We start from the raw sequence: 22,265 nt of genomic DNA, 5'->3' as shown, positions 1-22,265 counted from the left end.
TTGCGGGTAATTGTAATTCCGATAATTCGCCTGTTGCATTATGGGCGAGCAACGACTTCGTAGAACGGCAGCAACGATGGTGTCGCGACTTCCTCGATGATGCGAGATGGAGGAAGGAGCGTCTGGGAGACGCGTCAAGGTAGCTGTGCACAGGGCTGATAATGATTGGCACAACGCCCCTTAAACGTTGAAGGCGGGGTACAACCATCGGCTGGGAACGCCGCACTTGAACTCAACAGTGTTTCGGCGTCTTCATATTTCATGCAAACTCGTTGCGTCGTTGAAGAGCGGTCGATAGATGCAGCAAAAGGCCTCATCATGCCCGTTCGAGCTGTTCACCGTCTCTGATCATTCTCCTTGGCGACTGGCGATCAGCGACGCGCCTGGAGACCAACACGTATGAAGCGAGGTGCAACTGTCTGGATCTCCCATCCACATTTTCGACGTCATCATTGACCCTCTGTCTATCCTTCAAGTCACATCTCTTCATCTTGTGCACTACTGCCACTGAGTCCAGTCACATCACAAGATGCATCCCACGCCATTGAAGAAGATCACGCGCGTTCGTCTGCCGGGAAAGCGTCCCTCTGAGTTATGGGACATTACAACTCAGGACGGTAGAATAGCGTCAGTGGACGCACACGACACGGGTGCATCCGGACTCGACCATGGCGAAACTCTGGATGGATCTAACAGACTGATTGCGCCCTCTCTCTGTCATGCTCACATTCATCTGGACAAATGCTTCCTGCTTCAGGATCCCAAGTATGATGACTTGCAGATTAAGAGTGGCGACTTCAAAGAAGCCATGAAGATGACGAGCATCGCGAAGGCAAGGTTTGAAGAGGAGGACCTCATGCGGCGTGGAAGTCAACTGATCGAGGAAAGCATACAGCACGGTGTCACCGCCATGCGAGCCTTCGTAGAGGTCGATGGAGTCGTGCAGCTCAAGTGCTTGGACGCAGGCCTGAACCTACGAGAGAAGTACAAAGAGAAATGTGACATCCAGATATGCGCTTTCGCCCAACTGCCTCTTTTCTCTGGAAAAGACAACGGCGTAGAGGTCAGGAAGCTCATGGAGGCTGCAGCAACCAACAAAAATGTGGATGTGCTGGGCTCGACACCGTACGTCGAAGACGACGAGTGCAAATCAAAAGACAACGTCCGTTGGATATCAGCTTTGGCATTGAGAAAGAAGAAATACCTCGATTTGCATTTAGACTATTTTCTCGAAGAAGACAAGCAACCTCTCGTCTGGGATGTCTTGCAAATACTCAAGGACCACGATTGGATGAAGGCAGGCGGCAAGCAAATTACCCTTGGCCATTGCACACGTCTGATAAGGTTTCGGGACGAAGAATGGAATCGTTTGAAACAGGAAATAGGCGAGTTCGCTGTCTCCTTTGTTGGGCTGCCTACGTCTGACCTGTTTATGATGCGAAGTCCGGACAGTGTCCGTGGAACATTGCCAATCGTCAAGTTGATCAAGCAATATGGTTTTGACGCTGCAATTGCGATAAACAACATTGGCAATGCCTTCACTCCGCAAGGAAACTGTGACCCACTCGGCATTGCACAACTCGGTGTGGGTCTCTATCAGGCACCCACCACAGACGACGTTCAGCTGCTCTATGTAGGTTGCCATCTCGTCTTTGTTTATTCCAAGCTTTCGCTAACGCCGCAATGTAGGAAGCCGTCTCATCTCGTGCGAAGGCTGTTATTGGCCATGAACCCACCTCGCTCGGCTTTGAGCCTGGCGAGCCTGCAGATTTCGTGTTGTTTGATAGCATGGATAGCGGGTGGCGCTGCAGGAGGAGCATTGCCGAAGTTGTGTACGACGCTGGCTCTGTTCGACAAACGGTCTACCGAGGCCGGTCAACCACAACTTGCAGTTGAGAATACTGCACGTCGTTTGTTTGCGACCCTGTCGCTGTGAAAGACGGAAGTCGCGAAGTGACTACGTCGACGTCATGCATTGGACACATGATCAGTGGGCGCGGCTGCCGTTTACACTACTGAGGTCAACAATCAACAAGTGTTACAAAGTCTCACCATCCGGACATGTACAAACCTGCACATGCGAACAGCGTTACTGCCAATCTGTTGTTTCTGCGCTATTGAACCTTGTCGCACAACCACGCCATGCTCACTGCCCGCGTTGTCTTCACTTCACCGCAGCCGTACCTGCCGCCAAGACTTTGAGAATCGGAGAATATCGCAATACTCCCTAGCCACGTTTCAATTAACACTACACTACCCCAGATCGCCAAAATGTCTGATACGCTACCCGATCTTCAGTAAGCTGCCTCATGTTCCTAATTGACCATAGCCACCCTGTTTGACTTTCATACAGGTTGCCTTCCGGCATGCAGGCTACAACTCAGCTCAACGAACTGAAAGCTCTTAGTCTCAAATTTTTGGGGGACGTGAAGGTAATTTAGAGGACAGCAAACGCGTTCATTTGCAACCAAATCTGACTCATCCCTTTTTAGGCTCGCTTTGAGGAGCACTCATCCCAATTGTATAACGTACAGGAGACACTTGATGCCTTTAAAGAGGGTGAACTGAGCAAGCGAGATGCACATACGACCATTCTCGATACTCTTGAAGGGCACGACGATCTTAGACAGGAACTGATGGATATCCTCATGCACCCGGCAGCCGATTGGGCTCCTGGTGATTTCGATCTACCCACCGAGCAGCCAACGCAACAGTTTTTAGAGCCGGCCCCTCAGTTCCTCCAGCCCGCGCATCAACCACAGATGCGCCTACCATCGATCTCATCGAGCTGGTTCTCCGTCCCTCAGTTTGACCAATCAGCCGGTCTTGCGATGTTCAATGGTCCTAATGGTCATAATCCTATGGCCTCATCCCCCTCACTGCCAGTTCTCGCTCCCTTTCAGCTACCCAACCTACCGACCCATCTCTGGACGGATCACGGTGCAAAGGGTATGTACACAGCTGTCAACAACGATGTGTCTTTACCACCTCCTATTCATACGGAATTTCGCAACCCGTGGGAAGGCTCAAGCTACGCTGATACTTGGACAAACGATGGCATTAACTTTGCTCCGGATGGTACATATGTTGAAGAGCAATTCGGGCTTCAAGAGTCACCGCGTCCATCCTACAGTAACCACCTCCAGCCGTCAGTGGTCTTTCTTCAAAACGCCGAATCCTACCAGAGACCAACTTCTCTTCAGCAGGAGGGTCTCCAGTCAACACACACTCCGCAGCTCACTTACGATCCGCTGCCACCATCGAGTAATGCTGATCCCTTCCACATGACGACATTGGAAAAGCAGCATTCTGCAAACATCCAAGCGCCTCCGACTCCAACCTCTCAGTCGCCGCCTGATATACAACAGACGGAAGACGCAGAAGATCTAGGACAAGACATCACGACAGATCGGGCTCCTTCACTGGGAGGACCTTTCATACATGCGATCTGCGGCAAAGGCTTCACGAGTCTGTCGGGTGTGAAGAAACACCACTGGGGCAAAAAGCGTAACGACCTTGCAACGACAACAGGCTGCTGGGCTAAGCACAGGAAACCAGACGTTGCCTGGGATGATCACCCTAGCTGCAATGGGCGGTCAGCGTCTGAGACGGTAAAGTCCGTCCCTACCGTATCCAAGCAAGACCGACCCAAAGCCTCAATCTTACAGCCCAAGACTCCAGCAGCTTCTGACGTACCGCATCTCAACACAATACCTGGCTTCCCAACGCTTGACGACCTGCCCCATAAAGTCGCGAAAACCCTCAATGCAGGCAATGCAATCGTTTCCAGCCCACAAGAATGGGAACCACGTCACGATACCCATCGACTTCCCTCCCATAGTAGCTTTGATAGTCTATTGACAGCTATCAACGTGGTCTCCCAGATCGATGCACCAAAGCCCCAGGGTCGGACAGACTCCATCGCTCTGCAGTTGGATGCTCAAGTTGCTGCTGCAGAACAGCACGCCCCTTTCGTGCCATACGTACCACCTACGAGCACCTTCGACCCGCGATATGTACGTCCCGTTGTGCCGACTGCACTGAACCCGACCGGTCCTGGCGTCGGGGAGTCTACGCCGCAAGGCTTGAGTAGACCTCCTCTGAACTACGAGAGTAAAGAACCGCCATCGGTACTTCCGTCCGAAGTCGAGGAGTCTTACGCAGCTGCAGCTTTTTCGTGGCCTTTTAAGCCCCTCGGGTCTCAGTCATCTGGGCCTTCAATGAAGAAGCGTAAGGTCTAGGCAGTGCTCGAGAGCTGTCTGGACATGCAGGTTGTTCTCGAAGGGGTCTAGTATTATACACGAGGCTGAGCGTAGTCTGACAAGGTCAGTGATGGTTTGAATGTGGGTTCGTGAAATAGCGGCTGGTGTTACGAGACTTGATCTTAAGGCAATGCTTGAGTCGAGAGGGCTTGCTTGCTCAAGCTGACGTGTGTTGATGCTAGGATCGAGGCGTTTGGTGTACATCCAGGAAATGACATCACATACAATTTCAATTCGCTAATGAGAGTTCGGTAGCAAGATTGCGCTTTGTATATATCAGACAAGCTTACGATGCGGCCTGAGTACTTGTTGCAGTATACCATCCCGTGCCCCCATGTCAGCAAATAGTGTGGCACGGTCAAGCTTCCCCGCCTCGCAGCTTGGAAGCTGCGAGTGCAGGGATGGCAAGGACGCCCCAACCGCTCTCCACATCATAATTCAACCTCGCCATGTCACTCCGATTTTTCCGCGAGTCGGCCAAAGACCGAGAGGCGTTTTGCAGGCGTCTGGTGCCTGTTCTGCAGCGGCCGTGGAATTCCCGTGAGCAGCAGCTATGACGCTAAGAGCTTCGAGCAGGCCCTCAAGCTTGCAGGTGGGAGCTTGACCCTTGAGCTCACCCTACCTCTCAACGCATAACCGAGGATGCAGGTCACAACACGGTGCACAAAAGTTGTGCGACGAAAACAGGAGAGGCATTTGACCTTTTGAAAGCTGTAAAGCAGTTCTCTATGCTTTCGGCGCTGACTCCATTATGCCGGTGCTCCTAAAGGATCGGCATGGAGAGCCCTTGTGCGGGGAAAAGCGCGATTCTCCACGCGGTAACGACCCGCCTCCATCTTACCAAGATCATGTTACGTCGTCAACGGGCTTGTGCTAGCGAGAACAACGGGTGAGAGCAAGAAAAAGGTTAGGCTCTGGTTACCAGGTCCGGGGTCATACGAACGCACTACTTATGATCCCCAGCTTCTCCCCAGCTTTCAGAGCTCCACCTCTCCGCAAAGCTCGTCAATCTACCTCTTAACTTGAGCATCAAAGCGCAGGTCCAAGATGAAGATCACTTTCCTCTCAGCAGTGTTCGCGGCGACTGCCATTGCGGCACCGTCCAACTACCCGACCAACACTACCTCCGGTCCTGATGAGAATGGCAAGTACGAGATATCTGCCAAAGGCATCCGTGGGCAGTTCATTCCCTACGGTGCGTCCATCACCAACCTTTTCATTAAGGGTAAGGATGGCGTAGAGCGCGACGTCGTGCTTGGCTACGACAATGCCTCGTACTACTCGGTAGACCCAGTTCACCCTCACTTTGGAGGTGTACCTGGACGCTACGCAAACCGTATCAAGAACAGCACGTTCAACATTGACGGCGTTGACTACCACATCACGCCCAATGAGAACGGCGGTGCTGACACACTGCACGGTGGTCTTGATGGATGGGGTAGGTCGCAATCCCCTACTGACGATTTCTTGTTCTGACATTAGCAGATTGGCGCAACTTCACAGTGGTCGCACACACTGAGTCTTCGATCACTTTTTCGATTGTTGACCCTGATGGCAAGGAGGGCTTCCCTGGCGAGGTCATCAGCTACGTCACCTACACCATGTCTCCCAACACCTGGAACATCAAGATCGTTGCTCTTGCGACTACCAAGAAGACACCCATCATGTTGACCTCGCACACCTACTGGAACTTGGATGGTTTTGCCAACCCCGACACTCCTACTGCGCTCAACCACACCCTGTACCTGCCCTACTCCGGCCAGCGTGTTGGTGTTGACAACATTCTGATTCCTGATGGCACCATTCTTCCTAACGAGAAGTACTCCGTCAACGACTTCTGGTCCTCTCCCAAACAGATTGGCGCCAACCTCACAGCATCTGAGCTTCTCGGCAACTGCGGTTACAACTGCACTGGCTACGACAACTGCTACGCTGTCAATCGAGACCAGAACGGTCCCTTTAACTGGCGCACCTCAGGTCCTGTCGCTTCTCTGTCTAGCGCATGGTCCGGCATCAAAGTTGACATCTTCACCGACCAAGAGGCATTCCAGGTCTACAGCTGTGGTGGCCAGAACGGTAAGCTCATTTTCATTTGGCAAAGCCTTCAAATGCTAATTTCTGCAAAGGCTCTCTTCCTATCAAGTCCACTCAGGGTCTTGACAGTCGCAGCCGCACTGTTGAGAAGTATGGCTGCGTCGTCATGGAGGTCCAGGACTACATTGATGCCATCAACCAGCCCGAGTGGCAGCGTGAGAAGAGGCAGATTTTTGGTCCCAACGACCCTGCCTACACTCTCGAGGCTGACTACGTCTTCTCTACTGAGGGCTAGACTTACAACACTGTTTGTGTGCATGTTTCACCGGGCTCGCGGCCAGTGACCTGCCATCAATCTAATATCTAATGACATTCGAAATCATCACCTGAACTCGCATTCACCTCTACTTCTTGCACTCGATACTCAGTTCGAGTTAACAGAATTCTAGATTTGGCGACATACCAAGAAGACATACGATGGTCTTAACTCTTATCAGTTTCTCGACTTTTGCTTCCTATTATCCAGCTGCTTTCGTGCCTGCGTTCGGTGCGCCCCTTTCGGCGTCGTGTAGTGGCCTTCACTTCACCATGACAGCGCCACATGACGGGAGCAACCCCCACGCAAGCAAACGATCAGAGTCAAAATCTGACTCGCGCTCTCCATTCTTAACAGCTGAGCTCAACACACCTGCCTCAACTCTGTCACTGAAAATACTGCCCGCTGATCTCACGCCGGCTGCATCTCCAACAGACGCACTCGTCGAGGCGTTCAGTATGCTCAACATGCGCTCGCCCTCCATGCCGACTTTGTCCCCAAATTCATCCCCGAGCTACCCACCTGGCGATCTACACAGCAAGGCGCCAGCCGAAACACCGCATCGCGGCAGGACGGACACTATGCAAAGTGTCGTACGTGCCTTCAGCGCGTCAAAGACGCTGCATCAAGTACTGGGCATGCGGGATCCGGAGCCATTCGTGCCGCCACCAGCCATGCCGAGCGACCTGAGAGAAAGGTTTGAGGCTGGACTACAAGAGTACGAACAACTATATGTTGCCGGAGTGTCTGCTCCAAGGCAAGCTGAAGGCCTCACGGCTTCCGTGCTGCCACAGCAGGGCAAGACGAGCCTAGCGGATATCTTGGAGGAGAAGGAAAGTCCAGTGCGCGCAACACCCACTCGTCTCACTGCTCCTGGCACTAGCGGCAAGCTGAAGATCAACGTTCCAAAGTGGACTTCTGGAAAGCAAGCTATCGCTGTTGCTCAGCGACACACATTCCTCGACAGCGACAGCGACGCCGTTGCTAATGATACGGCAAGTGAGCACACTGATGACGAATGTGATGATGACGATTATAGCTTGTGGAAATATGGGTCTAGCACCACTCTTGCGGTGAGTGATTATTCACGACCAGGCAGTTCTGCGAGCGGGAACGAGCTTTCCTCAATGCCGGCGCCGTCGTTTCCCCCGCGAACGAGCTCGCTCCTTCCACTTCCACACGAGATTGTCTACGGCAGCAACGACTCCGACCCACTCACTCGTACCTCAAGAAGCAAGAACCTGCCGCCGCGCCCTGATTCCAAACACCCCACTGCGACGGCGAACAGTCAGCATCCGTACAAGCAAGTCTACAGCCATGGGAACAACAACCCGTCAACCCTGAGAAGGACAGAGTCATTGCCAGTGCTGTTCCCTTCACCAGGTGTTGAGCAACAATCCTCGGCCTTCGTACAGACCAAGAATGGTTCTGCCTACGGCGACAATTGCAGTGATTTCGAACCTCACAGCGCCCTTGGGAATACTGTGTTGGGTCACAACGAATACACAGCGTCGTCACCTGCACCTCGGATCACAATCCAAGCGCCATCACCAGTGAAGGCAGCAACATCAAGGAAGCGTGCTCCTTCCTCATCAACTCAGAACGAAATCGACCCACCTCTGTCCCAGCGCTCTCGTCGTGACGATGTTGCTGGCTTACCTGTTCTTTCACCTGACACCGAGGCGGAATGGACAATTAAATTTCCGGGCAACACCCATGCACTTCTGACCATCCTACTCACCTGGTCACACGCAATGTGGGCCTTCCACCATCGACTGCCAGTTCTAAAACCCTTCTCCATACATCCAGCTTTTCCGTACTCGATCACTCCGCCGTTGAGAAAGCAATTGCTTTCCGTGAGCTTCTACGACACCAGCGTCGAGCCGCACAAGGAAATAAGGTTCTTGGGTCCTGATGATGTCGCAGAGATGTCTTACCATGAAGTCGACATATTCGATAATCCGGCGGGCAATACTGACAGCCAAGCGCCGCCTCTATGGAGTTCTTCGATAAGTACCATCAAACAGACCTTGGGACTAGCCGACAGTGAAGCTCCTAAGCAAATTCGTTACATGGATATGTCGCAGCGCGCAAAGACTGGCGAAGGAAGATGGTGCTACATTCTCATTAAAGGCTACGAACCTCAAGATGGAGGCACACCGCCGCACCTTATTCTTGCATGGCACATCAGCGCTGTCACAGCAACAAGTGACTGCCTGCACACGATCTTCCCAGACAACGCCACACCAAAACCTACGACTCGATCACAAAGCAAATTAAAGCGCTTCTCCTCCCTCCAAAACTTCGGTCTGGCTCTATGCAGTCCAGCAAAGTTCAACTTCCACCAAACTCTGCGGTCGGCGAGTAGTAGCTCTGAGCTTCCACCAGCTGATGAGCCTGTAGAGAATGAGCAGCGAGGAGGTACAACACTGCACCGTACGGTGCTGAAGATGGAGAAGGCAGGGAACATACCTTTGGTTGAAGGGTATAGGGTGGATATCGCGGCTTTTAGAGATTGGATGGATGCGTGTGGAAAGGGTGAAGGAAAAGTAATCATGTGGAAGGAACGAGAGGGATAAACCAGAAGTTCGCGCGACTATGTATGCCTCAGTCCGCGCGTCAGGTTGATGGGTGAAGGCTATGTGATTGGCCGTGACCTTATGCACGCATCCTTTCGCCTATTTATGGTAGCGCTGTGCTGGCACATATGTCTTTACTCAGCCTCGCATAACTACAAGCTGCAGTCGAACATCATATAAAGCTCTTCCGAACTCGAATGCATTCATCTACCATCCCACGTCCATACAATCAGCACACCTACAGAAATGACCGCCAACATGTTAAGCCCATTCATTGTCTTGTTTTGCTTCCTGGTCGCAGCCGTCGAGTTTTTGCTCTGGGCCTAGTTTCAACGCTGGCGCACTCCAGATGAAAGCACGATCCTTCTGCTTCACCGGAAGACGGTTGAAGCTATCAAGGTCGAAGTCAAAGAGCTGAAATCACTGAACAAGAGGGCCACGGCAAACGTTAATTCATGGGAGGCTAAATACGAACCGATTCCATATAGCCTTCCCAATCTTTGGCAAGACACACTGCAATAGAACCTCTCCTATCCTTAGGGAAAGACACCGGTAGAGGACCTCGAAAACAACGACTCTGAGATACAAAAGCCTCCACAATAGTGACAACCAAATGGCAATGTCGAGCAACTTGCTTTCACATGCGACTCGTGCAATAAGTCGTTCCCTACCGCCGCAGGTCTAAACGACCACAACAATCGCAGACACATCCGTCGATTCGAATGCTACGTTTGTCAACCTCGTGTTGCATTCAACTTGAAAACAGACCTTGAACGACACAACGCATCCAAGCACCCGACGGGCGACGAGAAGCGATACTAGCGAACTGCAAGACGGAGGACTCGGAAGGACAATTCCAATAGGCATGTGGAGAGATGTGGGAAGGCTGCAAGCAAATGACGTGTGTTTTTGTCATATCTTATGTCCAGAGAAGAACATACGGGATACTGTTCGTGTAGGATTAAGACGGGTAAGTAGTAACGAGACTGGTCCAGCAAGTGTGCAAGGGCCGGCGGAAACATATAGAGAGGTGTTCAGCATATTAGCAGTGCATATAGGCTAATGTTATGAATTTCATCTTTTCATTTCATTCAACCGACCTCAGTCTAGTTACACTTCTTCTCCGCACCACCTTTCAATCTGCTTTGCGCAACGCAAAAGCTACTCATCTCATGCTATGCTTTTCGCTAGCGCTAGTTATACCCATAATGTACAAAATGAAAGTTGAAAACCTGAACAGACGCTCGAAGCGAGAGGGAAGAGGGCTGCAATAACGCCGTTCGCCTCTGCATGCAAGATGCGATGATTCTATCCTCTGAATCAATTTCAATCACCTCCCTCACGCAACCACACTAGGGCCGGGCGGTCCACCTTCACTGCCTGTACCGGGCACCGGCGGCGCTACGGGCGATGGGAGCGCTCTTGTGGGCATCTTAATAGGTGTGTCTGGTGACGACTTGATGCGGTTGGGTAGCGACTCGCCCTTGATGACCTTCAGAATCTCCTCCTTATCCAAAGTCTCGTACTGGACAAGAGCTTCTGCTAGACGGTCGAGCTCAGGGCGCTTCGATACTAATAACTCCCTTGCGCTCGTCCTGGCTTCGTCGATCAGTCGTCGAACCTCGTTATCGATGAGGCGCTTTGTCTCCGGCGAGACCATCTCATAATTTGACTTGAAGTCAACGTTGCCGAGCATGTCCGAGAAGCCGCAGGCTGTGACCATGCTGTAGGCCAGCTGTGTTGCTTGCTGGATATCACCGGAAGCACCGTCAGCTACATTGTCAGCACCGAAGATGATCTCCTCAGCCATCTTGCCTCCCATGCAGACTTGCAGCTGGCGGATGTATTGCGATCGAGTGTGGTGGTGCTCCTCCTGAGGAAGGAAGAATGTGATACCGGCGGCGTGGCCTCTGGGCAGGATAGTGGCCTTGTGGACGTCGCTGTAACCCTTGGTGAAGATACCGACAAGCGCGTGGCCACCCTCATGGTAAGCAGTGTGAATCTTATCTTGAAGGGGTACTGCGCGCGTCTTCTTCTCCGAGCCCATGGTAATCTTGTCCTTGGCCCATTCGAGATCGTTCAGCGAAACGAACTTAGACTGGAGCTTGGAAGCACGGATAGCTGCCGAGTTGGCAAGGTTCTCAAGCTCGGCACCAGAGAAACCAGGTGTACCGCGGGCAATGGTGGATAGATCGATCTCTGGCGAAAGGCGAATCTTCTTGGTGTGATACTTCAAGATAGCAAGACGGCCACTGACGTCTGGGAGCTCGACCTGTACGTGACGATCGAAACGTCCAGGGCGAAGCAGAGCCGAGTCGAGGAGTTCCGGGTGGTTAGTAGCAGCAATGAAGATGACACCAGTGCTCTGGTCGAATCCATCGAGATCGTTCAGGAGCTGGTTGAGGGTTTGACGATGGTAGTTGGCATCACGCGACTTACGCTTGCCGCCGATAGCGTCAAGTTCGTCGATGAAGACAATGGCAGGGGCCTTAGCTCGGGCAGTGGTGAAGAGCTCGCGAACGCGCTTAGCACCGACACCGACATAGACCTCGTCAAACTCAGATCCAGACATGTAGAAGAACGGGACACCAGCCTCTCCGGCAACAGCACGAGCAAGCAGCGTCTTACCAGTACCAGGGGGACCGATGAGCAGGACACCCTTAGGCAGCCTGCCACCAAGCTTGTTGTAGCGCTCAGGGTGTTTCAGGAAGTCGACAACATCGAGAAGCTCCTCTTTGGCCTCGTCGCAGCCGTGCACGTCGCTGAAACGAGTGTTCTGGTGCTCCGGACGAACCTCAGCGCTGGTACCACCGCCAACCTTCTTGAGGACACCGCTAGTCTCAACAAAGAGGGTAATCAAGATCAAGGAGACGTAGGCAGCCAGCGCGAAACCAGCAAGCCATCTGACCCACTTGAAGATGACGTTCCACATAGACTCCTCGACGACAACGTAGACTGGGTCACTCTTGACACCGACACCGCCGCGTGCCTTGCCAATCTGACCTGCGCCCATGTTAGCGCCTACAGCCTGGCTGACAGCCTGGATTTGTTGTGGTGTCAGGCCATTGTTGCCCCCTTGTGTGTTTCCAATAGCAGCAGACTGACCAGTCTTCTCAAGCGCCTGGCGGTAGAGGCGGTCTGAGACGGCGTTCGTGGCGAATTGTCCGGTGTTGTAGCGATCGATGACGATCTGCGGCATGTTGGCGCGCATGACAGCCGAGTAGAAAGAAGCCTGAGAAGTTGCACTGTTGGGGTTGTTGTTGGCAGCTTCCTCCAAACGAGCAAGCTGGTCCCGCGAAGGACCACCGAAGAGCGAGCGCTGCTGCGCCAGACCGAGACCGACCATGCCAAACCTGGGTTGCTGGCGAAGCTGTGAGAGAGGACCGTTGTGCGACAGAGACGAATACTGTCTTGCCATATGCGACTTGATGAACGAGGCGCGGGCGGGGGGACTATAGACCCGAGGTAGGGCGGTGTGCATCTGTTTGGCACTGTCGACAGTGGGCTTGCGGCCAAATGCCTGCCATGAGGGTCTCAGAGTAATAGATATGGTGGGACGCAGTCCTGTGGCAGCGGCGACGAAATTCTATGGCAAGTCAGCGGGCGTTCAATGACGCGATGTCGGAGATCGTGGCAAGTGGACGTACGTGAACCGCAAAGGGTGCAGTGGAAGCCATGTTGAATTGTATAGAGCGGCGAAGGCCGCGGTTATGTGCTTGGAAGACCAGACTACAGGGAAGAGGAAGGCGAAGAATGAAGGCGCATCAGTCTGGGGAGACGTCGCGACAATGTCGCTAGCGGGTGGTGATGAGTAGAAGACGGCGGAACATGTCGAAGCGTTGCGCCGATCGAACCCTGGCTGTGGCGTAGCTCCACGTGATGTCAAGCGTCAACTGAGCCTCATCCACCAAACTGGGAAGGTCAACCCTTGGACAATGAATAGCTCCATGGTTGTAGTAGATATATCGACGTTCTCGAGCTCTGTTCAGTGCCAGTATTCCTCGTGCATGGAGCTAGAAAGGCATTGTTTGACTGAAGGCACGAGACATGCGCCTTCCTTGTAGCAACGAAAGCATGCTGAACGAGTGATCCCAAGTCACGTCGTGGAATTTTTTCCCGAGGAGAAACTACCGCAGCGATACATAGCGCCCGCTCGTTTCCATGCTCCTTGTCAATTCAATTGCATGTTGAGCAACATGGTGCTTAAGGAACGGGAACCGGCAGCCCACGAACACCTCGGCCTAGCGGGGTCATGAAACTTTGGAACCTGGAGCACTCCACCAGAAGTACACCACATTCTACACTGCTCTAATCTAAGTTCGCATTCTCTGAAACCTATAGCCTCAAGAATGGTGACGCCCAGATGGATGGAGCTGTATAAGTACGCAGCGTGTGATGTGAGTTTGAATGCAGTTCTCTTGACTTGGATACTTCATGCTGAGCACATCTAGCTCGCAGATGGCTTGCTCAAACTCAACGTTCCAGGGGCAGGCTTTCTGGCCAATATACGTACGCCTTACCTTGAGTGACATAGAACCATGCTGACGTCCAACAGAGCCAATGCCGCACACTGCGAGCATACCAAAACCAGAGCTGAAGAAGGTCCTTGCACCTGCATCGACATTTCTCATGGCACCTAAAGCTACCAAATCCTTCCCTAACCCTACCTCACTGCCTACAAATGCACCTGGTTCAAATCTGCCAGACTCCAGGCCCTACGCAGACTACGCAGAGAACGGCACCATCATTGTGATCAGCCAGCCACGAGGCCAATCTTGCGCAGTGGTGGGCGGCATCATGGCTGCCCGTATGAAGCATCTCGGCGCACACGGTCTGGTCGTCGACGGTAGAGTACGAGACCTGGTGGCACTGAACGAAACGCAGCTGCCAATCTGGTCAAAAGGAACGTCGATCATTGGTGCAGGAGCGGAGACAAAGTTTCATGCGCACAACGTGCCGGTGCACATTGGCGAGACTACTGTCCAGGCTGGCGACATTGTCATGATAGATCCGCTCGAGAATGGTGTGGTTGCAGTGCCAAAGGGCAAAATCGATGAGCTGCTCGAGCTGCTACCAAAACTTGTGGCAGCCGACGAGAAGGTGATTGCGGACGTTGAGGGGGGCGTGAGTGTGCAAGAAGCGTTCAAGAGGCATCGCAGCTAGCCGTAGCCATATCATCAATACTATTAGCAATTTCGTGTGCATCTTCAGTGCGCAATTCATCCATTACTGAGCGGTGCGTGAAGGGCCCAATGAGTTGCGGCTCGTTTTGATGACATGTTCCTGGGGCTAGCGCCGCGCCAAGTCTCGACGAATTCGATATCCCGGCTTCAACCTCACAGCTCAAACACCCTCATCCGCCGTCTACATCACCACCCGACCCGCTCGAGACTCAATTGTCGCCCCACCGTCACAATGGGTATCACCGACTTTTTCTCCGACGTCTGGGAGACCTTCGCTCTCCCCTCGGCCGATGCCGAAGCTCCTCCCCAGGGTGGCACATCCACCCAGACACCCGCATCTGGAACCAACGAGGAGTCTGGCGAGGAGGCCGAGGTCAACAAGCAGGACGCCAAGGAGCCCGAGGAGTCTGGCGAGCAGGGACACAGGCCCAGCGACGGCGGCGATGACGAGGAGGAGGCCGAGGAGGAGGAAGAGGAGGAGGAGGAGTACACAGACCCCAAGGAGGTTCTCGAGGAGCGTGAGTAGCCCTCAAACCGCAATGACCGGCGATTCCAGCATCATTGGGTACCCAGGATGCGTTCATAGCACTGATGAGCCATTGATGACCAACGCAACACGCAACACTGGAATCTGCTCAATAACCATTGGAGAGTCGGACCGTAGCTAACGAATGGTTGCAGAGTGCCGCAACTCCAAGGAGTGCCACGGCCCCAAGCACCACTACGACGAGTGCGTCGAGCGCGTCACCGGTCAGATCGACAATGACGGCAAGGCCAGCGAGGACTGCGTCGAGGAGTGTATGTCACGACAATCCCGACAAGCATGCGCCGAGATACTAACGTATTACAGTCTTCCATCTCGCACACTGCGCGACCCAGTGCGCCGCCCCCAAGCTCTTCGCTCAGCTCAAGTAAACCTGCCAGCACTTCGCTCACCTCGACCGCTACCGCGCCGAATACATGACTCGATAGTTGGAAGACGGTGTTGGATCGAAAGAAACGACAAGACACGTCAAGGATGACTGTAAATACCAGGGTCATGTTTAGAATAACACTGTACTATTTACCATGCCAAGCAATTTCATTACCTCAATCACCGTCTCAGACTGCGCTCTCTGACAAGGCGAAGTTGTGATCAGCGTCACAGCAACACACCAACACTTCAGATCGAAACAGAGAAAAGAAGAAGACCTCCTGTGTTGGACTACACTGCATCGTAATCCTCCAATAGTCAACTCTCCTGACCCTCTATAACCTCCCCCTCTCTATTCTCATCAACCTTCAGTCTCCCCTTTCCAACAGCCAAACCCAGCCTTTTCACTCCCAACATCAACGGCAACGGCAACACGACCATCCCCACAATCGCCTCAAAAACCAGAGCATTATACATATTACCAGGCGGCCGATCTCCTCCTCCCTCTATCCTTCCCCCATCGCTGACTTTATCCAGGTCCACTGGTCGCCCATCCTTCAGAGCATCCATAATGAGCACGAAGCAAGCCCCAATGAACTGCCCCCCAACCCAACAAATCGTCGAGCTAACTTCAGGACTAGCTGGGAATGTGATTTCGACTAGATACTCCAGTGCGACGGGCAGCAGACTGAACGAACTCGCACCCAGCACCGCACTCAGCACATACGGCGCAACAATGCTCCTCGTCTGCGGCGCCCAGATCATTGCTAGGTAGCTCAGCGCGATGAACGGACATAGGATCTTGATACCCAAGAGGTATGCATGTGTGCGGTCGAGGACCGGCGAAGTGACGGCCGCGACAACAAGACCAACCACGATGAGCACCGCGCCGCAAATTCCCGCTTCGTCCTCAGAGAAGCCGTAGGGATAGAGGATTTGGTTTAGCAGCGAAGAAAAGGCGTTGAAGAAGCCAACGTAGACGCTGAAGGTTAGGAAGACAATGTAGAACGGCGGAGAGCGCAGCATAACTTTTATCGACTCGAAGACGGGTGTTCGCGATAGGCTGGAGGAGGCGGTGGGTGGTGTTGGTGGAGCGGCGGGCAGGAAGATGGAGGGGATGCAGGATACGGTTGTGATTATTGAGACGATTAAGACGATTTTGTCGACGGAGCCGAGGAAGGGGTTGACCAGCTGGGCGAGCTGAATTCGTTAGTGTAGCTCAGGAAGGTTCGTGAGAGTGGACTTACAGCACCACCAAATGGGTTCGCCAGACTGGCTAGTGCGGTCGCACCTACTCGTCCTCGCTCAGTGAACCACATGTCGGAGTACCTCGTTGGCGCAGCAAGTACGAAAGGTTGCGCAAGACCAGTCAAGATCTGGCCGAACATCACGACGCCGAAGATGCCGCCTGATGCGCGTGTGCCTGCATAGCGGATCCAGTTGCCGACCAAAAGTAGACCAGAGGCCCAGAGAATGCTCTCTTTTGGACTGCGGTGAAGCGTCCAGATGACGAGGGGAGCTGCGACTGCGAAGGAGAAGAAGAACCCGGTTGAGAGCCAGTTGATCGCTGTCTCAGAAACGTTGAAGTATGTTGCTGCTGATGTGGAGACGGGAGCGAAGGTCAACCACTGTTGTTTGTAAGTATGTGTTCATTCGGACTCTGTTGGGTACTCGACTTACATCCCAGCTAATAACAATGTTCAACAACACGAGCTGTCCAAGACCGAGCCATCTTCTCTTGTACACCTTGAAGTGCGTATGACTATATGTCTGCTTCGGCTTCGGTCGTCTTTGAGAGGAAGTTGCCTGTGTTTCTATCTCTCCGTCTACTGCACGTGATGACGACCCTTGGGCGTTCTCATAGATGTCTTCTTCAATCCGGATTTCGCTCTTGGCGGTGCTCCCGTGGGTTTGCACGGGCGTGATGTCGCTCATTTTGACCCAAGAGCCGTTTGTTCTCATCTGAAGCAGACCAGAGCCCCCAGAAATATCTCAAGTCTTGATCACGGCAGTCTAATTTTGGCCCCCACACGGTCGGTGTGCGCTCTGTTGATGTCGCGGTATCGTTCTTGAACTCCAAGGTCTTTCTGTGACGTCAAACGTCAAAAACCCTCAAACAATCCAAGCTTCGCAACAAGGCTTAGCACAACATTTCTTGAAGGTGGGAGGACAAGAGAAATAACGATAAGAAACGGCGATTGATTGTCTGGCTTTTGTTGTTGCATGTGTGCCCTAGACGCCTGCCATCTTATTACCCGGGCCAAGATAGGAAAGGGGGCGGGTGCAAGAACGGACCCACCTTCCTTTTCGTGCTAGATGCGCGTTCGTATCAATGCTTCTTACCCCAGCTTTTCGAAGGGATTCGCTGCTTGAGACCAGGAACGGAGAAGGCGCTCATAAGGTGGGGTCGCGTGCCGCGTTGTTGACGAAGGTCGTTGGCGACGATACTGGTGGAGATGAATGTACGTCGCGCCACCATGTTGACGGGGAGCTTTGTGGACGCCGTTGTCTGTCTGCTAAGGTTGATCGAAAGGTACAGTGTTTGGCCTCTCGCGGTGATTTAGGGCACCTCACACAGCATGTTCTCTTCCCCTTGTTCCGCTTCTCTGGCTCGGCCTTTTCCTTTCGCAATTGTTTCCTGACAGCGCTTCACGTGTCGTTGAAAGTTGTCTTTGCGGTTATATTTCTTGTCCGGCGTAGCATACCCAGGGTTTGGACAGATAAATTTCGCTCCTGCTTCGGCATGAACACCAAATCTATGTTGCTTGAGATCCGCTTGGAGATTGAATGATGCGCCGCAAAGGCCACAGTCGTAACGACCGATGTGTGCCCGGTTGACATGGTCCCTGTTGTAGTAAGCATCAGAGCCGCTGCCCACAAAACTTAAGGCTACCTACCGTCTTTGACCAGGTGTATATTGTCAAGCAAGGGGTCGTTCAGAGTTGATGTATTTTCTCTAGGTATTGTCGGCACATCCGTGACCGCTGATGCCTGACTGGGCTTCAACTGGAACTCGTGCACAGCTCGTGACAGTTGAGTGGAGTTCGTTATGGATGTCGTTGGGGACATAGTGCAACGACGGAACAGGGCTACAGTCAGTCTCTCGGGATGCCTTCGTCGAAGGATGTCAACGAGCGGGAGTTCGCCGGCTTTGAATCACTGTGAAGTCTACGTGGTGTTCAGCATTGCTTGCGATCCAAGATCAGTTGCTTACCTCTTGCCAGCATCGTCATTGTTCCAAACAGAAACCAGACTTCTACTAGATACCGAGCTGTCCTGCTTCAAAGATGAGTTGCTCGAAGCACTTCCTTCCACTTTCTTAGCTTGCAGGCTTTTATGGTCGATGTCGGCGGCGCAAACACATCGTACCGAACTTGGAATGAACAAGGAGTCTGTGTTCCTGCAATTATACCAAGCAGTCGAAACTTTTTTCACATCTATCACAACTGTATCGAGGGTTATGCATAGGGATGTGATGATATCTGCTTTTGTCAGGTTTACGGTCTCTACAGATCTGGCATTAAATACGCACCTCCTCTGACCGAGTGTTCGGAATCTCCGAAAACAAGCATAGCATTCGAACTCGGGAGTGAGACAGACTCCGGCACGGACAAGACTCTTGGGTATTATATCCATTGCTGCACACCCTGCAAGGAATTCGCGTCCTCTATTACGAGCCTATAATCTACTTTCTTGTTGATACCGTCTTTCGGCCTGGGATTTGTACTGGAAGTGTCATGTTCAATCGACTGAGATTTATCAGAGCGATACAATGCCGCGATCGGGTCTCCTGGGGGAAGATAGAACGTATCCTCGATTGGAGAGGCGGCTGCGTCCGTCTTGCTGTTCGGTCTGGTCAGACAAGACCATTCAATCTGTCAATAGGGGAGAATGTGATCAGAATCGTGCTGTGTTGGTAGCTATCTACGTGATTTTTATCTACACAAAGAGAGCCGCGTGTGCGCTAGCCGGAAAGGGAAAGGCGCGGAGCCTGTAAGAGACGGGACGCAGTGAAGGTGCGGGCTGACACAATCAGAACCAGCCAACTTACATATCTTGACGTCGTGAGCTTCCCATCGGTTGAGTAGACGGTTCGTAACTGGAGGAGCTGTCCAGTGACGAATTAGTGTATGTTTGTCAAACCCCAGAATTTCATCTTCTGTTGCCTTTGGGGCGTACGGTGTTAGACCAGATAGCTCTCGCTGTGGTTGTGCGGGTGGCTCGTCATCTTGTAACCCACGCACATGACTTAATCCGATCTCCTGGATGGCAATTGTGGGCTTTGTGTATGCATCTTCTTGGGTATATGGTGGGGGAGGTTCGGTGGCCTTACGGACGCGACGTTTTCTCCAACAGCAAAACGATAACCAGACACAGTACTAGCAGCAAGACTATACCGACCACAATGCCTACAACGCTACCTTTGTTCAGAGGTACCATTGTGCCTGCAGAGGGCAGAAGTGCCAACAGTCGATTTCGTGGAGAGTTTGACCATATCCGAAAAGATTGTCGATGATGCTTGTGATCCATGGAACGCCTGGAGATGGACATAAAATCACATTTAGATGTTCAAATTAATATGGCGAGGCTGAGAGACATTCTGGAATAACATTTCAGTCAATGAGGGCTGCAGGTGGCTTCAGCCTTGTCATACCAACACTCAGATATTTAGCCGAGCACACTCGGTCAGGATAAGAAGCGTATCAAATTGAATGTCGGACCTAGAAGTCCGACCGCTGAGAAGGAACTACGCTCAGATGCCGCCTTTGAGATAGTAGTCCAATGGATATCCGAGCCAGTTGCACTGCTCCACGTCCACATACCCAGTATTCGTACTCGGCCAGTCCAAAAGCCTGACCTCATCACCACTTTTCTTGCCCCCATCCACCTGGTTCCACTGACCGTAGTTCTTCACACCTTCAATGACCTTATCATAGCCTCGGACCTGCAAGTACCTCAGATCCGGGTTCGGGTCGCCGTTCCTTACGAAGGATCCAAAGTAGCTTGTCACCAGCTGCTCTGACCATAAATCCTCGGGCTCACGGATGGTGCTCAGAGTACCAAAGACCCAAGGCATGTCGGCACCGTGGAAGCGGAAGTATGGGTTCTTGGGATTGTTGTCCTTGGGTCCACCGAGGTTATTGGGGTCGTAACCGCCGATGGTGCGTTCGAACTGGTAGTAGTATGCTTTCTGGAAAGCCTTGGTCTGAGCACCGGCATAGACGGTCGCTTGGTCGACGCAGCGGAAGGTCTTATCAGTCGCAATGCGCTGAGAGACGTTGAACGAATCGAGAGTCAGATTGCCTGTGTTGGTGAGAGGGAACAAGTTGGAGGAAATAACCCTTTCAGCCCACGTTGAATTGATACCAAGAGCGACCTGTAGGCCTTGAGTGTGGTTGGCGATCGGCGTCTCGGGGTAAGTGGAAAATGATGCACCGTCATTGCGGATGATGCCAAAGATGACAGGAACATGGGCGGTACTGCCGTTGTGTGTCGAGAGAATGAGGTTTGGCGTGTTGACGTACTTGCCATCCTGCACCACGTAGCGAGCCACTGTCGAGGCACCGACCAGTGTGGAAGCAGGCACCTTCTCAAGACAAGCAATCTGACTTGAGACGTCGGTACCGTTGCAGCCGGCAGCGTCGAAGATCTGAGGTCCAGCTACGGTATAAGACTGGTCGATCGTATAGTATGTTGAGTATGTTGTGCCATAGTCGCCTTTCAGGCCTAGTGTGACGCCACCTCCAAGGTTCGACATGGAGACTGCACCTTGGTACTTGCCAATCGCCTGAGGAGATCCGAGAAGTGTGCGCACAGATCCAGCACCTGCAGACTCGCCAGCAATGGTGATCTTCTTGGGGTCACCTCCAAACGCCGCGATATTCGCAATGACCCAGTCAAGCGCAGTGATCTGATCTGCGATGCCAAAGTTGCCCTTGATGTCGGTTCCGGGAATAGCTAGGAAACCCAATGTCGAGAGACGGTAGTTGATCGAAACAACGACGACGTCTTCTTTGCTAGCAAGATTACCACCATCTGAGAGCGCATCGGTACTACTGCCTCCTGTGAATCCACCACCGTGGATCCAGAATAGGATAGGACGGAGCTTCTGCTTCGAGCCTGCTTTTGGGATGTAAGGAGTTTGGACGTTCAAGAAGAGACAGTCCTCGCTACCTGAGCCGCCCTGTGCACACTGTGCACCATATGCAGTTGCCTGGATGGTCTGGCCCTTCTTGGAGTACACCGAGGAGTACTTAAATCGTTGGGGTGTGTCTGCGTAGGGGATACCAAGGAACCGAAAAGACTTCTGGTTGCGATAACCGACGAAAATATTGCCACTTGAAGCCAGAGAGATCTCTGTGCCGTTGGTGGGTCTCGCACTTGACGATCCATTGTTGGCAGACTGAGTGCAGAGGACAGGCAGAGCCCTGCTCGAAGATCCTGCAGCCGAAGCAAAGTTCAGTTGCTTGCTGACAGACACAACGCCATTATCGATATAGTAGCCCTTGCCCGCATGGTAGTAGTTGGCGTAGTCCTGGTACGAGAGAGCATTGATGAAATCCGATTGGTATTGTTGCAGAGCGGACTGGGGGAGCAGCTTCTCGTTCAATGCTGCACAAGCTGCCGCTGCATTTGATTGAGAGGCCGCATCGAGGATGAGAGCTCCGATGTGGTTCTTGTCGTCCGAACCGTTCAAGTTGTTCTGGTAGATCAGAGTAACGGAGGACTTCGAGTTCGAAGTTGTCGCTGCACTTGTGGTCTCAACAGGTGAGGGTGATGAAAGGCTGATGAAGCCGGCCATTACGGCAACGAAGGTGACGAAGATTGCCATTGGGAAGAGCTGATTGAGCCTCTTCAGATTCTTGGTAGGGTCTCAGGAGGAGCAGCCTGAAAAACATAGAGTAGGACATGCGGTGCCTTTAATACTATACCGGGCACCCGGATGACGACCTACGTTGAAATGAAGAGCCGTGAAGC

General features: G+C 52.6%; 8 protein-coding genes across 8 annotated transcripts; 5 read left to right on the top strand and 3 right to left on the bottom strand.

The window, feature by feature from the left end:
* The first annotated feature begins 233 nt into the window (after positions 1–233).
* On the top strand, positions 234–2,026 carry BU25DRAFT_439183 (cytosine deaminase protein-like protein). The gene is made up of 2 exons (XM_033709096.1): positions 234–1,633; positions 1,690–2,026. The coding sequence occupies exons 1-2, from the start codon at positions 530–532 to the stop codon at positions 1,894–1,896; spliced, it is 1,311 nt and encodes a 436-aa protein (XP_033562853.1). The 5' UTR covers positions 234–529; the 3' UTR covers positions 1,897–2,026.
* Positions 2,027–4,926: 2,900 nt separating this feature from the next.
* BU25DRAFT_409687 (galactose mutarotase-like protein) lies at positions 4,927–6,679 on the top strand. Its single transcript, XM_033706111.1, has 3 exons — positions 4,927–5,700; positions 5,748–6,338; positions 6,389–6,679. Exons 1-3 carry the CDS (start codon positions 5,310–5,312, stop codon positions 6,589–6,591), a joined length of 1,185 nt encoding a protein of 394 aa, XP_033562852.1. The 5' UTR covers positions 4,927–5,309; the 3' UTR covers positions 6,592–6,679.
* A 205-nt stretch (positions 6,680–6,884) lies between these two features.
* BU25DRAFT_457465 (uncharacterized protein) lies at positions 6,885–9,191 on the top strand (the record flags this gene model as incomplete). The annotated part of the gene is made up of 1 exon (XM_033710114.1): positions 6,885–9,191. The coding sequence occupies one exon, from the start codon at positions 6,885–6,887 to the stop codon at positions 9,189–9,191; it is 2,307 nt and encodes a 768-aa protein (XP_033562851.1).
* A 1,075-nt stretch (positions 9,192–10,266) lies between these two features.
* BU25DRAFT_409686 (ATP-dependent metallopeptidase Hfl) lies at positions 10,267–13,003 on the bottom strand. Its single transcript, XM_033706110.1, has 2 exons — positions 12,839–13,003; positions 10,267–12,777 (listed from the first exon to the last, which is right to left on the bottom strand). Exons 1-2 carry the CDS (start codon positions 12,866–12,868, stop codon positions 10,531–10,533), a joined length of 2,277 nt encoding a protein of 758 aa, XP_033562850.1. The 5' UTR covers positions 12,869–13,003; the 3' UTR covers positions 10,267–10,530.
* A 479-nt stretch (positions 13,004–13,482) lies between these two features.
* On the top strand, positions 13,483–14,382 carry BU25DRAFT_365448 (DlpA domain-containing protein). The gene is made up of 3 exons (XM_033703815.1): positions 13,483–13,588; positions 13,643–13,700; positions 13,747–14,382. The coding sequence occupies exons 1-3, from the start codon at positions 13,541–13,543 to the stop codon at positions 14,352–14,354; spliced, it is 714 nt and encodes a 237-aa protein (XP_033562849.1). The 5' UTR covers positions 13,483–13,540; the 3' UTR covers positions 14,355–14,382.
* A 151-nt stretch (positions 14,383–14,533) lies between these two features.
* On the top strand, positions 14,534–15,499 carry BU25DRAFT_409684 (ubiquinol-cytochrome c reductase complex 17 kd protein-like protein). The gene is made up of 3 exons (XM_033706109.1): positions 14,534–14,892; positions 15,056–15,172; positions 15,225–15,499. The coding sequence occupies exons 1-3, from the start codon at positions 14,607–14,609 to the stop codon at positions 15,287–15,289; spliced, it is 468 nt and encodes a 155-aa protein (XP_033562848.1). The 5' UTR covers positions 14,534–14,606; the 3' UTR covers positions 15,290–15,499.
* Positions 15,500–15,605: 106 nt separating this feature from the next.
* On the bottom strand, positions 15,606–17,222 carry BU25DRAFT_338870 (MFS general substrate transporter; the record flags this gene model as incomplete). Its single annotated transcript, XM_033702743.1, has 3 exons — positions 15,606–16,487; positions 16,535–16,915; positions 16,968–17,222. 3 exons carry the CDS (start codon positions 17,220–17,222, stop codon positions 15,606–15,608), a joined length of 1,518 nt encoding a protein of 505 aa, XP_033562847.1.
* A 2,818-nt stretch (positions 17,223–20,040) lies between these two features.
* BU25DRAFT_390411 (alpha/beta-hydrolase) lies at positions 20,041–22,119 on the bottom strand (the record flags this gene model as incomplete). Its single annotated transcript, XM_033704566.1, has 1 exon — positions 20,041–22,119. One exon carries the CDS (start codon positions 22,117–22,119, stop codon positions 20,041–20,043), a length of 2,079 nt encoding a protein of 692 aa, XP_033562846.1.
* Between the last annotated feature and the right edge of the window lie 146 nt (positions 22,120–22,265).

Source organism: Macroventuria anomochaeta (genome assembly GCF_010093625.1).
Source record: "Macroventuria anomochaeta strain CBS 525.71 unplaced genomic scaffold BU25scaffold_12, whole genome shotgun sequence".
Taxonomy (NCBI): domain Eukaryota; kingdom Fungi; phylum Ascomycota; class Dothideomycetes; order Pleosporales; family Didymellaceae; genus Macroventuria; species Macroventuria anomochaeta.
This window is presented reverse-complemented; position numbering and strand designations above follow the sequence as displayed.